The sequence below is a fragment of the Malania oleifera genome, chromosome 12, assembly GCF_029873635.1.
Source record: "Malania oleifera isolate guangnan ecotype guangnan chromosome 12, ASM2987363v1, whole genome shotgun sequence".
Taxonomy (NCBI): domain Eukaryota; kingdom Viridiplantae; phylum Streptophyta; class Magnoliopsida; order Santalales; family Ximeniaceae; genus Malania; species Malania oleifera.
In genome coordinates this window covers 28,851,530-28,872,751 of record NC_080428.1, presented here as the reverse complement: position 1 = coordinate 28,872,751, position 21,222 = coordinate 28,851,530, and the positions used below count along the sequence as shown (strand labels likewise).

Genomic DNA, 21,222 nt, shown 5'->3' with positions numbered 1-21,222 from the left:
TCTTAGCCAAGGGACATGCGTAGATTTGTGGTGTTGTAGTTGATGAAAAGTGATTTGTGAATAGTTGCAGTGAGCAGTGGCCATGACTAGTAAATGTGAACACTGCACGATTAGTGGCAATGAAAGTGCTGATGAACTACTTGCAATGGTAAAAAAAGAAATTCAAGCATGAAAGACCAAAGTTGATATCTCTTGTTAGTACTGAGGAGTCCTTGTGCGGGTTTGATATACGTAGGTGAGCACCAACTTGATCCCACCCAAATGCTTAAGCAATTAGGTCTTAGGCCCATCCATTTATATGAGTGACAACAACTCCCACTCTATTTTCTGATGTGGACAATTGACAAGTGAAATTTCATAACATTTGACCCCAACACCTAGGGATGGTAGGAGCCCTTAGTGCTTTATTTGAGAGAGACAAGACAGAATGGGATGGAGTATTTGTGAAGAATGTGAAGGGAAGGGGAAGAAATTAGAGGAACTGGGGTAATTTGGTTAACTTGACCTAGTGTGGTCAGATTGGTCACTTGAGGCTTAGTCCCAGATCAGGCTAGAGCCTAGTCTAATGACTCTGATCTAGTGGTCGAAGCCAAAAAATGAAAAAAAAAAAAATTTAAGAAAATTTTAAGAGGAAAATATATGATGGAATGTATCATGAAAAATGATAAAAAAAAAGAAAAATAAAAATAAAAGCCTTTGGAAAGATAAGCATTAGGACAAAAAAAACATAAAAAAAATTGAAAATTATAAAAAAATCAGGGAAGGGAGAGATAAAAGAGATGAAAATTTAAAATTAGACGAACAAAAAGAAAAATATAGAGAGTATAATATAAGAAAGGGAAAATTGAAGAGATAAAAAGATTAGAAAGGAAAATGGGAAAAAAGTAGAGCATTCAAAAATTAAAAAAGGACAAAATTAGGTTTTAAAAAAATAACACTTCATTTCTTTAACTCGAGCATGCTTATGTTTTCATCATGCTGCCATTTTTAATTCATTTTTTACTTTATTTTCCAATCAATATGTGCTTGGGATTCCCTTATGATTTTTAAATTCATTTGTTTTCTTTTGGAAGTCTTCAGTGTATGTGCTAGATGTTCAAAGTACTATATTCCTTGTATTCGGGCCCAAATGCTGATGAGGGAGTTGGAAAGTCATTTCCCTCTTGCCCTAGGCATGATAGGTTCCATAAACCAGATAGTTGAGGCCAATGAAATCTTTGTCAATGGAATTAGGATATTAGGTGTTTGTCGTATAGCTTTCTCCAACATTGCTGTTCTAGTTGTTTTATTATCAAATAAGAGCACTTGCAATATCCTATTTGGCTGATGAAGGTAGTATTAGAAAATTGTCTCTAGATAGGTCAATTTTTCCTTTTCACCTTATGTATAATGGACTCCTCATGCATTGATTAGTCGAGGGGAGAAGAGTCCTCTATCAATGAGATTGGTATATTAGGAATGTCCTCCTAGGGTTATTCTGTCTCCTGACCTTTGTGCTTCTCCTCATTTAGTAGCACTTCTGGCCCTATCAAGGATGGGAAGTGAGAGGGTCGTCCCTAAATGGGGTTCCGTTTCACTAACTTGAGGTTTAGTGAATAGCCAATTTCTTCATATATTGGATGGATGAGGGCGAGATGATGACCTCACTTTTATAGAACGATCCAATGAACTGCATGATTTCCAACTATAATGACCCTTGATCACCCATTTGGTTTCAATTGAGCACATCTCTGTATGATGCTTCATCAAATAGTTAAACCTCAATAACATATCCTTCTGTTTTCAACCTCATTTTCATCCATTTTTCCTAAAAGGTTTTTTTTTTTTTTTGATAAACCCTATAGGTTTTTTTTCAAAAAGCAACATTGTCATTAAATAAATCCCTTGGGTAAACACATGATTTGGTGGTAACTGTTCTTTTTAGTGGGTGCTGATTGTTTACATCCTTGTGCACAAACAAAATATAAGTTTTTCTGTATTTTCTCTTAAATTAAAGGTTGGTAACTCCATTTTTTCACCATTAATTTTCACCTGCCTTGCACATGTAGTGATAACTACTTTCTTCTTTTTTTAGGAAGTGATGACATGGCTTAGACCTTGTGTGATTGATGCAATCAATGTACAAACTAGCTGGTGGAGAATGCTCCTCTGTCGTGTATATATTTTGACAAGAAAAATGTTATCTAGTTATTGTTTTCTACCAATTAGGATTCTTCTGTTTTTCCGACTGCCACTGATATACCCAGGGGTGTAGGGAAAGTGCATGTCCCTCATGTTATTCTCACATATATTGCATCTTTGATTCTGTTACTTTATGAATATTTTGCCAGTGGATAGTGTTTATTATGTTACTGATAATCTTTTTCTGAGATTGCATTAAATTATAATCCAAAAGGATTTTGGATTCATTAGGTTATTTGCTAACAGAAGTGACATTTTCTGATTTTAGGTGACCAATACACCATGGGGTGAAAGAGTATCATTTGTTTTCAATCCGACCTCTGATTTAGTAGCAAAGCCGTTACATGTCAGTCCTTTTATGGTATGCCTTAGTAATCACTATGCTTCTGCATCTGTTTGTTTGCTTTTATGATTTTTCTATGTATGTCATGATTCATATTAATGTATTGTACATATGTTAATTTTAACTCTTTCACGTTGAATTTGGAATTGTATCATTCAAAGCTTAGACTTTCAGCATTCTATATGTTCCTTGCTATTGCTTCTTCTCTTCAAATATTATGGCTATAGTCCAACTCCCATTTGTACAGTTTTAATTTGAGCAAGTGATACGTTTGGCAAACCCAAAAAGTAAAGAATTTCAAGCTTCAAATTAGCTATGCATTTTTTACGCTGTTCTTGGTTTGCAGTTATCTTGTTATATATGTATATATGTATATGTATACTGTATACGTATATGCATATGTATAGGTATTTATGTATACAAACTGTTCATGCAATCTTTGTGCTTTCTTGGAATATGGTGATAATCGCCTAGCCAAGGCAGTCATCTAAGGAACTAAAATGGGAGGTCGCTTAGGCAAGGCATAAGGTAGTCGCCTAGGCAAAGCAAATGGCTTATTGCCGAACCATCCAGGGAACTACAAGGGAAGTCCCAAGTGAAGCACATGATGAATATCACCTCGGCAAAAGGTAGTTGCCCCAGAAAGCAAACCACTTATCGTGCAACCATCCATGGAATTAAAATGGGAAGTCACCCAAGCAAGGCAAAACCAACATTGTGAAGCTCCAGGAGCTACAAGTGGCCAAAAAAATGCAATTAAAGGGGAGAACTCAAATATAATAATTGGAAATGTTAATGTTTTGGAAACATCCTGAATTCGTGATTAGGATTAATGTTTTGAATTTATGATCAAGATTAATGTCTTGTAACCATAGAATTGATGTATATTTGACTAAATACGTGTAAATTTCTATTGTAAATTGAACATTCAAACTAGCCTAGTGCTTAATATGATAGGCCACAATGCCTCTTTATTGTCTTGTAACCGTAGAATTGATGTATGTTTGACTAAATATGTGTAAATTTCTATTGTAAAAGGATCTTCAACGGAACATTCAAACTAGCCTAGTGCTTAATATGATAGGCCATGATGCCTCTCTCTCTCTCTCTCTCTCTCTCTCTCTCTCTCTCTTACTGTCTACTTGAGAAATAAGGTGCTACCCCAAAACCTCTTGCGGAGATTGGCATAATGATCCCATGCCATCATGACATCCACAAGCAATCATCAACTTCCACATTATCAAAAGGTGCTTTGTGAATTTTCATATCTTTAGCACACTTAACAAAACGCATGCCACCAGTTGCTAGAGGTTCTTGACATATCATCAGTAGAGATACTATGGTGCCAATGCTATCTAGACTCACATCTTTTTAGCACGCCCAACGAGACACATGATGCCACTGTTGCCAGAGATTCTTGATGGACTATCATTAGATTTACTATGTTGCTTATGCTAGCAAGATTCACCAATGATGACTTGGCGATGATTCGACAATAAATTTGTTAAGAAAGTCTTTGTGCTGTTTCTTACACCTCTCATAAGGTAGCAACCACAATGAAGACGATTGTAGGGGATTTAAAGAGTGGGATGAGATGAATTTTTATAAATAGGGGAATACATTTTGGCTGAAAAAGAAAGTGATTGTTGTTGATGAGTGGTTGATCAAGCTTCTTTGTGGGAGTTCGGTCAGTAAACATGTGATGCACCATTTAGCTTTCATCTCCCCAACATGAATCTTATGTGCTTCATGGAGGAATGGAAATTTCTCATTATGTCAATATCAAGTGATAGCTAATACCTAGATTATAAGAGTATCTTTAACTTTAAGAGCTTTATGAATGTAGTTATGTGTCACGTGGTGGTAGAATTCCCAAGGCCACAAGAATCACCTTTGCATTAATCTTCCTTATACCTGACAAAGCCACATCCCTACAGCGACAAGCCAACACCAAGTTTTGTGCACTCATCCTTATCAATGGAATGCTATGATATATTCATTGGTCATGTATTGTGGCCTACTAGCCCATGACACCAACTAAGATGGTTGTTCAGGAACCATGACTCGAGCAACATAGGAGTTAAGTTATATTTCAAAAGAACTAAGAGTTAATCTCATCCCCATAGCACAACTATCGTTTGAATAAAAACCTACCAGTAACCACTCATAAGCCAGAGCTAAGGGAAGTGATACCATACTCTAATCGAGAGTTGAGATAGACATGCAGAGGATCAACATCTCTTGATAATTCGATCGGATATAAGATTGCACCAGCCAAGAGTATATCCATGGGCCAGCATAGTTGTGTGCCCAAAACTCTGGGTCGATACTAACATGTGACCTTATTAAGCAACTTATGAGGTCATCCATGGGGCTCCTAGGCCCACACAAAAGCCTAAGACACACCTTAAGGATGTTAATAGCTCGTCCCCACATCACAAGCCTAGCTTGTTCAGGGCATTATGCTTGCCTGTGACCGCTTGTCTCATGCGTTTGGGATGAGTTTGCATCATGTAAATTCTAGTGTAGGGTTATGTTCTAATATTTGTTTCTCTGTTTGCCAAATAAGGCAGTATAACTCCTCGATCACTTTGATGTTTCCTAGTGCCAGGATGATATATTTGCATATAAAGCTCTTTAGGGGAGGGTGTGTGTTCATCAGTCTTGTAAAACTCATTGGCTATTGTCAACGCGTTTAGCCTACTTGCCTCCCTCACTAAACACACAATGTTAACGGATGTGTTGTTAATGAATTGCGTTGCTTCAATGTTTACTGCTTGCTTGCCACTGCTTTCATAATTGCTTACTGCTTCTGCTGCTATTCGATTGAATGCTAATGAAAGTGTTTCATAGATGAATTGTGGTAAACGATAGGCTGGCTAGTTAAGCAAGAGTGCTTTAGCTAGTGCCGCACAGTCCTTTCACAATTGTGTGAAAATAGTCGGCCCGTGACACTTGGTATCAGAGCTCAATTAGTTGCTACGTGAATTCAGTTACCTTCGTTGTGGGATTGGGATAGCTTTGGTAAGTGACCATGGCACCAACCAATGCTGAGAGAATCAGTGTGTTAGAAGCACAGGCTGAGACAACAACCAACAATGTGGCCGCACAGGTGGCCCAACTGAGGGAACTTGTTGATGAAGTGTGGGATCACAAAATCATCAAGCAAGTTTGATGGGTGAAATCTCAAAGGAACCACACTGTGGAAACTTTGCAGTCGCAAATAGCTGATCTGGATGCAAAGATGAATCTAATGGTTCTTACTATGGGAAACTCCAACATTCCGGGAGTTAGCAAGACCAAGGTACTAGAACCCAGGACGTATGGGGGTGCCTGTGATGCCAAGGAGTTGGAGAACTTCTTGTTTGATATGGAGCAGTATTTTCACACTGTGAGGATGGTCTCAAAACAGGTGAAAGTGGATACTGCGACCATGTACTTGGTTGGTGACGCCAAACTGTGGTGGCGTACCAAGTACAATGAAATTGAGAATGGAAGCTGTGTACTGGATAGTTGGGTAGACTTGAAGAGAGAACTCAAGCCCAATTCTTTCCTGAGAACGTTGAGTACAATGCTAGGAAAAAGCTGAGAGACCTCAAGCATACTGGGTCAATCAGGGAATATGTGAAACAATTTTCTGCTTTGATGTTGGATATTAGGGACATGTTAGAAAAGGATAAGCTATTTTATTTTCTTGAAGGGATGAAACCGTGGGCAAGAACTGAACTTTATAGGCAAAGAGTTCAAGAGTTATCTACCGCACAAGCTGCTGCAGAACACTTGACTGACTACGCTGGTGATGACCCTGCTTCGTCCAAAGAGTTTGGCGGAGGGGGAAACAGTGAAAAGTCTTTCAAGAAGGGCGAACCCAAAAGTGGGGGAGCCGACTATAAAGCATCAACTTCAAAGGAAGTTTCATCGTATCGAGGGTTCAACACACCCATTGGAAAGGGGAAAATTTCATGCTTCTTGTGTCGAGGCCCTCACAGAGTTAGTGAGTGCCCACACAAGGGAGCACTCAATGCCTTACAAGCTTCCACTTTGGGACAAGTAGTGGAAAGCGATGGGAAAGAGGATGATACCCCGAGGATGGGTGCAATGCGGCAGGCAAACACATTGGAAAAGTAGGAAAAAGCATCGAAAGTTACACGAGCAAAAGGACTAATGTTTGTGAACTTAAGGATCAATGGGAAGAGTACCCATGCTATGATGGATACCGGGGCTACTCATAATTTTGTTTTGCAGCCGGAGGCTTGGAGACTCAACTTATCCTTAGAGAAGGATACAGGACGCATGAAAGCAGTTAATTCTGTAGCTTAGCCTACGCGGGGAGTAGCCAAGCAAGTTACCATGAAGCTTGGGCAATGGGAAGGTGATGCAAATTTCACAGCGGTGCCATTAGATGACTTTCCAGTCATTTTGGGAATGGAGTTCCTGAGGGGGATGAAGGCAGTGTTGATGCCTTCACCTGGTTCTCTATGTCTGATGGGAGATCACCCCTGCATGGTGCAAGTCTTTGCAATGAAAGGAGACGATGGGAAGTTCCTTTTAGCTGTGCAACTCAAGAAGGGATTGAGAAAGGGTGAGCAGACATATCTAGCCACGGTGGTGGTAGATGAAGTAGGCCAAGAGTTGGTGCCTACGACCATCCAAGCGGTGTTGGATGAGTACAATGAGGTGATTCCGGATAAGCTACCTCACAAATTTCCTCCACTACAAGGTGTGGAGTATGAGATCGAGTTGTTTCCAGAAGTGAAATCACCTGCTAAAGGGCCATATTGGATTGCGCCTCCAGAGCTAACAGAGTTGAGGAAGCAACTTGATGAGTTGTTGGAAGTAGGATATGTTCGCCCTTCCAAAGCACTGATTGGAGCACCGGTGTTGTTTCAAAAGAAACATGATGGGAGCATGCGGATGTGTGTAGACTACCGTGCGCTCAATAAGGTGATAGTGCGCAACAAGTATCTTATTCCGTTGATTGCTGATTTGTTAGATTAGTTGAGTCATGCCAAGCACTACGCCAAACTTTCCTTGAGATCAGGCTACTATCAGGTAAGGATTGCTGATGGGGGTGAGCCGAAGACTACCTGTGTGATGCGGTATGGGGCGTATGAATTCTTGGTGATGCCATTCGGGTTGATGAATGCGCCTGCAACATTGTGTACCTTGATGAACTAGGTATTTCACGAGTACCTTGACAAATTTGTCGTGGTGTACCTGGACGATATTTTTGTCTACAATTCCACTTTGGAGGAACATGAAGAGCATCTATAGAAGGTGTTCGACAGACTGAGGGAGAACCGTCTGTATGTGAAGAAAGAGAAGTTTTTTTCACTCAACGGAGCATCAAATTCCTTGGTCATGTAATGAGCGAGGTTGTATTCGGATGGATATGGAGAAGGTAAGGGCTATTCAAGAATGGAAGATCCTAACGACATTGAGGGAGTTGCGTTCCTTTCTTGGCCTTGCCAATTATTACAGGAAGTTCGTAAAGGTGTATTCGCGGAGAACTCCTATGATAGAACTACTGAAGATGGGTCATGGGTGAAATTGGACAGAGAAGTGCTAGGGAGTCTTTGATGGCTTGAAGGATGCCATGATGAGAGATCCGATACTGGCTCATTCGGATGTCATGAAACCCTTTAAGCTATAGATAGATGCATCAGACTTCGCCTTTGGAGGAGTTTTGTTATAGGAGGGACATCCTACATACGAGAGCCGTAAGCTTAGTGAAGTAGAGCGGAAGTACACAACTCAATCGAAGGAGATGCTAGCAGTGATACACCGTCTTTGCATGTGGAGGCATTACTTACTTGGGTCAAGGTTTGTAGTGAAAACAGATAACTCGGGAGTTAGCCATTTCTTCACAGAATCGAAGTTGACACCCAAACAGGGCTGATGGCAAGAATTCTTGGCAGAATTTGATTTTTCTCTTTTGAGCACAAGGCAGGGAGATTGAACCAAGTCGCGGATGCACTAAGTAGGAGGGCTGAGCTAGCGGCCTTGCAGATGGTAGCTCACTTGATTGTGAGTGCTGTTACCACGAGGATGCAGGAGTGCATCAAGGGGAACATAGCCAAAGATCTAGTTTCGTAGAACCTAATGAAGCTAACCGAAGAGGGGAAAGCACGATAGTTCTAGATGGAAGACGGATTGCTGATGACCCATGCTAGCCGGCTCTTTGTGCCACGATCCGATGATCTGAGGAATACACTATTGAGAGAGTGTCATGATACCATGTGGGCTGGACATACAGGATGGCGGCGCACTTTGGCCTTACTGAATCAAAGGTATTATTGGCCGCACATGCGTGATGATGTGGTTTATTATCCCCGAACTTATCTCACTTGCCAACAAGACGAGGTGGAGTGGAGGAAGATTGCAGGGCTGCTGGAGCCCCTACCAGTATCATGCAAGCCGTGGGAAAGTGTCTCACTGAACTCCATCACCAACTTGCCCAGAGGAAATGTAGGGTCTATACTCGTGGTTATAAATAGGTTTTCGAAGTATGGTACGTTTATACCTGCACCAAAGTACTGTTCGGTAGAGGAGACAACACAGTTGTTTTTCATGAATATTGTGAAATATTAGGGGTGTTCGCTAAGACATTGTTAATGATCGAGACTCAAGATTCACCAGCAACTTCTAGACATAACTTTTCAGAATTCTTGGTTAACAGCTTGAAATCTCTTCGAGTTACCATCCTTTGAATCCCCAAGGATCATTAGTTCAATTACCTTATCGAGCACCAACATTCACTACTGATTTAGACATACATTATCCTCTAATACTAAGCCTCGAACACAAGTAGTCGTGGATGACTTAAACCCTAATTGTCCATTGACAATCCAATCCCAACCACATTCTGTTGTGGTTGACTTTTTGATTCCATAGCCCTTTGGCTTTCCAATCTCATGCTTAAGCTTCCTGAAAACTTTGAAAGATCCACCTATTGGCTTACTTGCACAGTAGCACAAAATGTTTTTTCGGCCAAAATGACGTCTTTGCCCTTTGGCAAACATAGCTCCAATGCCCTTTGGCAATCATATCCCAATGCCCTCAGACAAGGGTAAACATACTGCCTTTTGGCAATTGGCGCACAAGCACTTAACCATGATTCCACAAGTTACACAATCTCAACCCATAGGGATTTGTTTGAGCTCCAATGAAGTACCCTAAGCTACATTCAAATTTCATTTTGAGTCCACACCCCAAATTTTCTTATCCATAGTCACTAACACAAAGCCGAACTCATGTGCCTTGGGGATCAATTGCACAAGCGCTTTCAACATTCTTTCCTTTCCTATAGATAAAAAAACTCACCCCTCTCTATGGAACATGAAAGTTTTGATTTGAGTGAAAGAAACCTTTGGAAAAACCCTTGAATAAACCATTTCCATATATACCTCAGAATGTCACGTGTGACTGTGATGAGGACATCGGAAAAATCTTCACTAATTGCTATCCACGTTCAACTACCAACCAACATAGGTGGCATCAATAGTCACCACAAAGGCACAAGGTACCCACAAAACAAACCATAATGCCTTACGCCCAAGGTATAGGGAAGTCTCAAGCATCCTAATTTCCTTATAATGGATGTTGAAGGCCAAATTATGCTAAACCAGAGAACATGTAACATTATTGAAGGGCACAACACATACCAAGAGTGGATTGGCCCTTCCCCAGTCAATGTCGCATCTTGAGTTTGAACTAAAGAGTTGAAGTCATGACTACCAATTTGTTCTCATCTCTCAATGAGGGGCCGACTTTGGGCCAAACCGTGGACGGTTTCAGACAGTATGCAAATTGTCCGAATTTTGGTGCCAAATTGTCGACGGTCTAGCCAAACCGTCGACAGTTTTGTTGCTGCTCCTCAACACTTGTGATTTTTCACTATGCATCCCATTAAGTATATGAGCCACATATCACAACAATCTCTACCATGGCGAGCATACACCCCCTTAAGAGAACCCGAAAACATAGCCCATTGCTCCACCTTGAACTTAGGACGTTAGGTTAGGGACCGTCTCCTTTCTAGTACTTGGAGATATGAAGTAAGTCCAAGCAATTCTTGAACTTTTCAATAGCAACCGACTTTGTCAAGATATCCGCTGCATTCTCAGATGTGTGAACTTTCTCAAGTATAAGTTCACCTGAAGAAATCAATTCCTGGATCCTGTGGAACCTTAAATCAATATGTTTGGTTCTAGCATGATATACTTGATTCTTCGCCAAGTAGATGACACTCTGGCTGTTGCAACGCACATAACTCCACGTTGTTGTATCCCCAGCTCCTTGACTAAACCAGTATGCCATAAGGCTTCCTTTGCAGTTTCAGAGACTACCATATATTCAGACTCGGTTGTAGAAAATGCCACCAGGGATTGTACCATGGACCTCCAACAGATGGGTCCTCCTACAAGGGTGAATACTTAACCCGTTTTAGAACTTCTATCATCCATATCCCTTGTATAATCAGCATCAACAAGCCCCACAACTGATGGATTTACTTTGTTGCTTTCCAAACATAATGCCATAATTAGAAGTACCCCGTAAGTATCTAAAAATCCATTTGATGGTTTTCCACTGCTGTCTACCTGGATTAGAGAGAAACTTACTCACTATACTTACTGCATGTGCCAAGTTTGGTCTTATACACACCATGACATTAAACTCCCCGCAACACTAGTGTAGGGGACCTTTGACATGTCCCGTGATTTCATCATCTGTCTTTGAGCATTCAACGGTAGACAATTTAAAGTCATTGCTAGAGGTGTACATATCGGTTTAGCATCAGGCATGCTGAACCTTTCCAACACCTTCTCCACATAACCGCCCTGAGATAACCACAACCTCCCTATAATTCTGTCTCAGCGAATCTCCACCCAAGTATCTTCTTAGCAGCGCCAAGATCCTTTACGTCAAACTCTTTATGCAATAGAATCTTCAACTGATTAAACCTTAGTTATGTCCTTCGCAACTATTAGCATGTCATCAACATACAACAATAAGAAAATAAGAGATCATCATCAAGGTCTTTCACATATAGGCAACAATCATACTCACACCTTCTGTAGTCTATCTGGATCATATAGGAATCAAACCGTTTATACCATTGCCTCGGAGATTGTTTCAGTCCATACAGAGACTTCTTTAGTTTGAAAACTAAATGCTCATGCCCGGGTTGACTGAATCCCTCTGGCTGTACTATATAGACCTGCTCCTCCAAGTCACCATGGAGAAATGCCATCTTCACATCCATTTGTTTTAAATGTAAGTCATAATGAGCTACTAATCCCAACACTACTCTGATGGAAGTGTGTCGGACCACAAGTGAGAAGATCTTATCATAATCTACTCCTTTCTTCTGTGAGTACCCCTTTGCCACTAACAATGCCTTGAATTTCTGTCTTTCCTTTTCTGAAATTGCTTCCTTCTTCCTATATACCCCATTTGCAGCCTATCGCCCTCTTCGCATGTGAAAGTTCCACCAAATCCCAAGTCTGATTCTTATGCAGCGACTCTATTTCCTCAATTATTGCACCTATCCACCTACTTTTCTCCTGGCCATTCACTGCCTCTTGAAAAGTAGTCGGATCTTTGCAATTTGTAATGAAAGCATAAGATACCAGATCATCAAATCCATACCTGGACGGTGGTCTGATAATGCATCTGAATCTCCGCATAGAAACACTGTCGATTTGTTGGTTTTTCGAGCTAGAACTCCTTGCAACTGAAGGACCACGATCATTATTGCCTTGAGTTTCTAACTCTACCTGTACAACATGCTCATCTCTGCTCCAGTTTTCTGGCTGTTTCTCTTCATCTGTTTGAGTACGCTTCACCGTAAGTTTCTCATCGAAAACTAAATCTCTTCTGATCACCACTTTATTTGCCATTGGATCCTAGAACTTGATCCCCTTCACACCTTTCTGATATCCCAAAAAGATGTAGCGTCTAGACTTTGCATCAAGTTTCGATCTCTTCTCATGAGACACGGCTGGACAACCGAATACTTTCAATCCGGAGTAGTCTACCGCATTTCCCGTCCATACGTCCTTTGCCACTTCCCCTCTAGTGATGCCCTTGGCGCTCGGTTTACTAAGAAACAAGCCATACTAACTATCTCGGTCCAAAAGTTCTTAGCTGGCCCTGCATTAAGCTTGAGACATCGAGCTCTCTCAGCTAGAGTTCGGTTCATCGTTTCAGCTACACTATTTTGCTAAGGTGTTCGGCGAACAGTGATATGTCTCTCCTAATTCCCTTTTGCTCACAAAACTCCATGAACCTAGAATCAACGTACTCGGTCCCATTGTCTGATATGAGGTATTTAATTCTCCTCCTCGTTTGGTTTTCCACTTTAGCTTTCAACAACTTAAACCTGGTAAACGTATCTGACTTGTGCCGCATGAAGTATACCTAGACCTTCTGTGAGTAGTTGTCAATAAAACTCATAAAATGCACATGTCCTCCCCGTGCTGCTACTCTCACCGGCCCCCAAACATCAGAATGTATGTAATCAAGAATACCTTTCGTCTTATGTATAGCTGTTTTGAATTGCACCCTGCTTTGCTTCCCAAGAATACAAAACTTGCAAAAGTTCAGTTTGCATGTTTTCATACCCTTTAAGAGTTTCCTTTTGTGAAATTCTTTCATACCATGCTCACCTATATGCCCTAGTCGCATATGCCACAAGACGGTTTCATCAAATTCAGAATCTACGGTTGCAGCCCAGCAATGAATAAATGTTTCCATCTAACTTTTGCCCTTTTATCACTGTTAGATTGCCCTTGCACACCTTCATAACTCCACTTTGGCCTTGAAATTGAATCCATTGCAGTCCAAAGTGCCTAATGAAATTAGACTCTTTCGTAGGTCCGGAGTGTGTCTTACATCACATAGAGTTCTTACAACACCATCAAACATTTTAGTTGGGACATTTCCTATTCCAATGATTTTACAAGAAACATCATTGCCCATAAGAACTGAACCTGAATTAACCAACCTGTAAGTGCTGAACCACTCCTTATTTGGAGTTATGTGGTAAGAACACGCTGAGTCTAGGATCCAAGAGTCCGCGAGGCGATCCGACCCCGACGAAACTGAAAGTATGTCATGATCACTACATTGTGAATTTCCTTAAGCTACATTTGCTGATTTTGAAGTGTCTTCTTGTTTTTCAGCATTCCTTTTCTTCCAATCCGGACACTTCGGTTTTATATGCCCTTTTTTACTGCACTTAAACACTGGATTTCCTTTTTCTTCTTGGACTGTGATCGTGATTTATTTTGATTCGATCCATTTCTGAATTTTCCTCTCCCATGTTCATGGTTACCCTTCACCACAAGCCATTCATCGTGTGAAATTTCGTCGTATACTTTCTTTCTTTGATGAAAACTTAGCAATGCGCTTGTCATCTCTTCCAAATTCAGGGTCTCTTTACCCCATGTAAGAGTCGTAACCAAGTTCTCATACGTGTGAGATGCTGGCAGGAAATTCAGTAGCATCAATGCCTTGTCATCTTCCTCGAATTTCACATCAACCCGCATTAAATCATTTATGATTTGATAAAATGCGTTGATGTGTTGGTTCAAATCCAAACCTTCCATAATTCATGCTTATTCAATTATTTTCAATGTCACCAACAAAATATTCAATATTTTCAAGCATGACAAAATATTCATTTTGATCTTAATATTCACGACACAATATTCATTTAAGCATGTTCCCTTTAAAAGAATGCATATATATACTCAAGATTTTAGCATGAATTTTACAATGAGCATTTCAATGTAAGAGAATTTCAAATTTTCATCATGTTTTTATCATTCAACAAAATTTCCATTTACTATAAAAAAAAAAAAAATCACAAAATAAATCAAAATTCACAAAATTTTCATTATATTTCAAAAAGTAGCAAAGGTTTGCACAAAATATCTTATAAACAAATATATCAAGCAATTTAAGGGAAGCATAAGTTAAAAAACAATTTTTAATCACTTATTTAAGATGAAACCTTAGGTTAAAAAAAAAAAATAGTTTGAAAATGACAAAAATTTGAAAAAGCCCAAATGGTTTCATTTTTCAAAGTAAACCATATTCAACTAAGTTCCAAATTTTAAGGTGTTAAATTAAATCTTTTTGAAGATTTTCATTCAAGAGGAAGGAGCTTCATCTTTGTCCTCAATAGACATAAGGCAAAGATTTTTTGTTTCTTTGTCTGAATTCAAATCGAAGTCACTATCTTTCGAAATGGTATTGAAAACCTTTTTCTTAAATCTCCTCTTTTCCTTCTTAAGATATGAGCATTCAGGTCGAAGATGCCCCGGCTTCTTGCACTTAGAGCAAGTGACTTTCTTTTGTTTGCTTGTTTCTTCATCCTTTTCATCCTTATTTATTTTAAGGAATCTTTTGAACTTTTTGGTGATGAGCTCAATTTCTTCATCACTATCTTTTTCTTCCTCCTTTTCTTTTATTTGAGGTGAGTGCTGATGTATTCTTTTTGTTTCTTGTGTTTGTCGTCCTCTTCATTTTCATTTCATGAGCAAGAAGAGACCTAACCAATTCCTCAAGTGGCAGTTCTTGTAGGTCTTTTGATCTACGATTGTGGTCTTCTTGGCCTCCCACTCTTTTGACGAGCACCTAAATATCCTTTGCACAAGTTTGAAATTTGTGTAATTCTTGTTAAGAGATTTCAAAGCATTAATGATACTAGCAAACCTTGTAAGTATATATCATTAATGTTCTTATTATGACGCATTTCAAACATTTCATATTCTGTGACAAACATATTTATCCTAGATAGTTTTATCTATGCTGAAATTGAATGAATTAAGGGAAGGTAGGACACATGGCAACTCCCTCCCTACAATAGGCTTGCATTAATTTAATTTTATAAAATGTGATTTACAAAATATTTTTATTATTCTGAATCTTTTTTAATGTAAAACGAAATGTACTAGAGCGCTTTGGAATATATTGTGCCGGGATCCATATGTGGTGTGTGGGGTCCAAGGTACACAATTGTTTTTTATTCGACTGTCAAACTTACTTGATGGCTTATGATTGAGTGTTCATTATTCTGCACAATCTTAACTGGATTTCTCATCCTTATAAGAATGGAGATTTGTCACTCTTAGATCATTTGCTAGAACAATTGCAGGATATGCTTGGGAATTGGCGCTTCAGAACCACTGCACCTGGGGATAATCTGTTTGTAGTAATTTCAGTTCAACATCCAGAGCTTGGTGACTATTTCAGATCTATCTTGTCACTCAAGAAGGTCTCCTCATCATTTGAAGCTGATCATGATCTCTTCTTCTGGTTGATGCCTCATAAAGTTGCTTTGTGGATATATTGGCAAGTAAGTGATATTTTGAGGAACTGTTGGAACAAGCTTTGCTGGTCTGGGTGATTAGTTGTATCTACAACTCTGATTATTGTTTTTTAACCTTGAGATGCAATGATACAAAATAGTTTGCTAAGCTATATTTTTCAGGGTAGCACAATTTCTCTCTGATTGTTCAACGGTGGGAATTATTTGAATTTTTTTATAGGATCTAAAACTTTAATTAGCTGGAAGGTGAATGGATACCAGGGCCATTAGGAGTTTAGGATCTTATATTGCTCGAGGCACTGGGCACTGCCCAAGGTATTACACAGTGCATGCTAATTGTAAAAACATGAAATTAGAATACAGACATGTGCATGCACGCCCACACACTCACCCATTAGACATTTTTATTCAAGTCATTGAGATAAACATTTGGGCATGTATAATTCAATTTCTATTATCTTGGATGGTTAAAGTGTTGTTTTGATGACACAGTGGCCACTATTTTCATCCCTATGTAAAGTACGCGACACTGTGTTGTCAACACATTGTGCATAATAAATGATGTTTCCCGTATAAAGGATCTCTGCAAGCATGTTAGGTGTTATCAACTAGTAGTAGTGCTTGTCATCCCTTCTTCAAGTGTCCTAATTGTAGATGAAATAATTGTCTCTTGCCGATCCCAGAGCCATTTTAGTTGATCTTTACTTCATTAACTTCACAATTTTAATAGACATATCGGCCCTGGGGGAAGTTATTTCGAAGAGCTAAAAAATTGAGCCCCTTGATTCTATATTTGGGAAATGGCTGATCATCGTTTGTTTTATTACAATGACCAGCAGGTCTGGTTTGAAGGAACTCAGAAGCCATTGATTCTCTGTAAATAAATTAACTTCTAATCAACATTCCCTCTCATCCAGACTGGATTGCATTTAATAAAAAATCTTCTTCCTACTTTTGGGACATGGGTTGGCCCTCGATGCAATATTTATTGAAGAACAACTGCATTCTAGTTAGTGAATATATTTTGTTTCATGTAACTGCACTATGTAAACTTGAATTCCTTGATCAGGTACTTGAATGAGGTTTATGTTCCTATGACGAGATTTGCTTTAGCAAGATAATCATGAAAATAGATCTATGCAATGTTTGGGATGCATGAAAAGGTCGACTTAATTATTGCAATGCTTTGGTCAGGTGCTCAAATGAGTTTCAGGGATAATGCCGTGACATGAATTTCATATTTGGGAGAGGAAATTAGGTTATCCTAGGTTTTTCAATTTATAGAGTGGTGCAAAACTCAGATTGAAAAACGTTTGGAGATGAGTTCACCTGCTTCAATATTGAATAATTTATTTATTTATTTATTTATTTGTGTTGTTATTTCTAGGCCCTCAAGCTTTGGTGGAAAAATGTGCCACTCATCCAACACCCAAAGTATCTAAACTCTTCATACAGGGAGGAAGCTTTGATGCGCAATCGAAGGCTCGAATGCTGCCCAGCAATTGGATTGAACAAACATAAATATCTGCAAGTTGAAGGGAGTGATTCTGAATTTGTGGTCAGCAGGCAATCTGGGGATCGTTGGTTCGCTTGGAGAGATGCTAAATGGCCCTGGTCTTGAATGGTAACAGTCAGTCTTTGTGTTGCCACTCATTTTAGAACGGGTTGTAGCCTATATATGATTTTTTTTTCATTTATTTATTTATTTTTGATGTCCAAATAGTCGAGTATATGTGGGTTTAGTAATCAGAAAGTACTTTGATTGATTAATTCTCTTTATTTTTCTTGATTTTTTTTGTCATATTGTATTTGGGAGCATAGATTTCGGACATGGATTTGGATTTGGATTTGGATTTGGATTTAGATTTGATGGATCTGGATGAAACTCAAAACAATTTTATTCTCTATTGAATGTATACAAATTCAAATTCAAGTTCCAAATTCCAAACTTCCAAACATGCACTAAGAGTGCTCATTGAATAGGTCTGCCACTTCACCTGCTCCCCTTTTACCCAAAGACATGCAATAAGATTATTTTTTTTTCACGACTAAACAAATCTTGAGCCCCCCAATCTTCTGCTCGTATACATCATAATTAGTTTTATTTTTGTTTTCTCATTTTACAACAACATTGTTTATGTTTTTGCAAATAAAAATATTTTCTTTTGTTATGCTGAATCTGCCAGCTTAGTGTTAACTAATATATTTTCTTTATCATGTGGAAAGAACTGTTGATTACGAGCTCTAGATTGGCACCAAAATTTATGCTCGTAAAGGAAGCAAGTGCCCTCTCCAGTCGTTACTGGGAGTAATGTAGTATGCATCTGGGATATGCAGTGGGTTTTACTTGTGAATTGATAGGGTCCTATCAGCGTACCCGAATGAAAAACCAAGCATCCAATTTTCATGTGGATGCTCCACTTGAACAGTCGTATAGAATTAAGAGGATATTATATCATTTTGATACGAGGAGACATGCTAGCTCATTTTTACTCGGGCCTCGTGTGCCCACAGGATTCTCTGCTTCGTTAGTTGCCAAAATTTGTTCGTTAGTTTGAATTTGAATTTATATTAAATTTAGACGAGATTTTATATGAAATTTGTATTACAATTTGTCCAAATCCATCCAAATCTAAATTCAAAGTCTAAAACATATCCTAAAAATGAATTTTGATTTATTATGTTAATTCCAAAATATGTCATTGGTGACTTGGATTGCAATATTCATAAATGTGCACGATATGGTGATATCACAATCATTTATAAAAGGATGCCTGATTTATACCATTAGATTTTGAAAGAATAGGCTACTTTAAATGAGACAGAATTGGAAATAACAAAGATCCTCAATTTTAATGACTCTGTACAGCACCATGACAGTTTTTTTTTTGGTTATGAAGTAAAGGATTAAGATGAAAATAAATAAGAGAGAGGATTTACTTTGAAAATTATAACATTAATTCTTGAAATGTCTGTTGTTAAAAATAGATTAGTTATGATAGACTAGTTGTAATTATATATATATAAAAAATTATGTTAACACTATTAGGCAAGGATATCATAAAGCAAATAATAATGTGAAACATTTTATGAATGTATAACAAGGACTAGATAAAAAAATTATTTTAAAATTTTATCATGTAAATATTTACTTTCTTTTATGAAGGGTTTGTTTCATAAAACTTGACCACATGACACTTAACCCCCTCCGCATTTCATTCCATGCTGGCCTATGCTCTGCTACTCATTTCCCATTGTCATATTCTCTAACAATCCTCGTTTCAGCTAAACTTGGGTCATTTTATGGTTTACACAATGAGAGCTAATGATATGTTCATTACTAATTTAAATGATCATATTTCATACACAATGCTTAAACAATATATACTCATCTTCCTTTTCACATTGCAACCCTTTTTCCATCTCTTACCAGATGTAGTGGTGCATAAACATTTGTTTAAAGTTATGGTTCTACTACTAGTAATAGAGTTGGTGAAACTAAATTGGCTGCACATTTAGATTGTAATTTTAGTGTTGATGAAGAGTATTGTCTTGTGTGTTGCTGTCTAAAAATCTCTATAGTTAGATTTCCAAATTCTAATGAAAATTGTGGCTGTTCTAGCTCATTTGTTTTTATTTCAACTTCCCCCCCTTCATTGCTATGTCTTTTCTTCTAAGATAGGATAAGAAAATTTTGATATAGTGAAATAACTAGATGAATAGAGAGGCATGGCCTATGTGGATGCAAAAGGGCTCTTTTTTGTGGTGGTTGATAAAAAATGAAGCACCTTTTAAGGAATGATGTAGATTTAGATGGGTAGATGGTGGGTTAGTTATGAACAAACTCATTATGTCAACTTCCATCAAAAGTGCAAGGACCTAAGGATCTAAGAATCATAGAAATTGTAGAAGAAGATAGAAAAAGGGGAAGTGAAAAGACTTAGATTAGAAAAGGTAGAAAAGAGATAGAGAGGGAAGAGATTAAGGGAGAAGAAAGTGAAAGAGAAAGAGATAAAGAGATAAGAGGGATAAAATGCACTAGGCCCTGTTTAGCATTGGGCTATTGTATGATGTTTGTTGATTTAAATTGGAGATCCTCTTACAGTAACCATTACATATATTTATACTCTTCTTGGGTAAAACCTATATTAATCTTACAATTTCACGCATAAATTCAAAATGATAAATTTTAATAATGGAGAACATTTATAAAGCATTTAAAACTTAATTATAAATTAGACTATTTCATAAAATTAAAGGTTCAATTTATTATAATTGACATGTTTGCCCATTGCTTATTTGTCTTGTCCCTTGATAATGGGCGAACTTTGTTTGATGACTTAAGCAACCATTGTCGCCTGATGAGTGCGTAGTCTCTATCATTTGGGTGGTTACTTATAACTTCTATGTTGCTTGGGTGATAAGCGCCATCCCTTAGGCAATTTGTGCGTTGTTTGCAGTGTTTGACTTAAGCTTCTTCTAGGAGATTCTCCACTTAGTCACTTAGGTGACTAGGTGACATATGATTCACCTTGCCTAGGCGATTTCTTTTTTAAGACTACTATCTTCCTAAATGATCATCATCACATTTTGAGAAGGTGCACAAAGATGACATAATCAACGTCCACCATGACTGCTCCATTTAGTTACTTATAACACTTATAAATGAGCAATCATAAATCACAACCTTAGTTTTAGTCGATCACAAAGCGTTATACCCTTCCTTTAGAGGATACTCCATACTTCAAATATTCTTGGTTCTTTCCCTGTGCCGTCCATGGCAAGGTAAAAAACCATGCAATTGCAGGGTACTAATCATGTTAGTAGCCTAAAAAGGTGATATTTGTGACTCACATTGATGACCTTTTGCTTAGTTGCTATAATAGTTAGTCAATTTTCTCAAGGTAATCTTTTTCAAAGGATTAATTACTTGACCATTATTGCTTAGTTTCCTAAATGGTTTAGTGATCTTCCATAATTGTTTGCTATCTAGTATAATCTCACAATGGATTTTTCAAAATACGAAGGTTGATTTCTTAGTATTATCCGTTTTGCCATGCTTGATTGAAATCACCTTATTTCTTCTACTTTCATTCATGATCGACATTGGTTGTGAAATCTATGGAAGCATTCTTTACTTCCCTCCACCAAGTGAAGAGGTTGTCTATTTGCCATCAATTGATTTTCCAAAGGTGGCGTTGTCGAAGGCAATTTGAAAATTATCCTTATCACTCTCCAATGAGATTTTTATTCTATATAAAGAAGAAAAATAGAATATCTTCTCACCATTGCTCTAGGGTTGAAGTGATCTCCACCAAATTTCCTTTGATTGGAAAATGGGTTGCCAAACTGAAAGCAT

At 38.2% G+C, this 21,222-nt stretch overlaps 1 protein-coding gene across 1 annotated transcript in view; it reads left to right on the top strand.

Annotated features, from left to right (window-relative positions):
* Positions 1-17,633, top strand: part of LOC131144841 (uncharacterized) — a 47,408-nt gene extending 29,775 nt beyond the window's left edge. Inside the window, exons 3-5 of the mRNA XM_058093734.1 lie at positions 2,450-2,542; positions 15,690-15,890; positions 17,251-17,633. Of these exons, the coding sequence (XP_057949717.1) occupies positions 2,450-2,542; positions 15,690-15,890; positions 17,251-17,484 (528 nt within the window). The 3' untranslated portion in view covers positions 17,485-17,633. The remainder of the gene's footprint in view (positions 1-2,449; positions 2,543-15,689; positions 15,891-17,250) is intronic.
* The last annotated feature ends 3,589 nt before the right edge of the window (positions 17,634-21,222 follow it).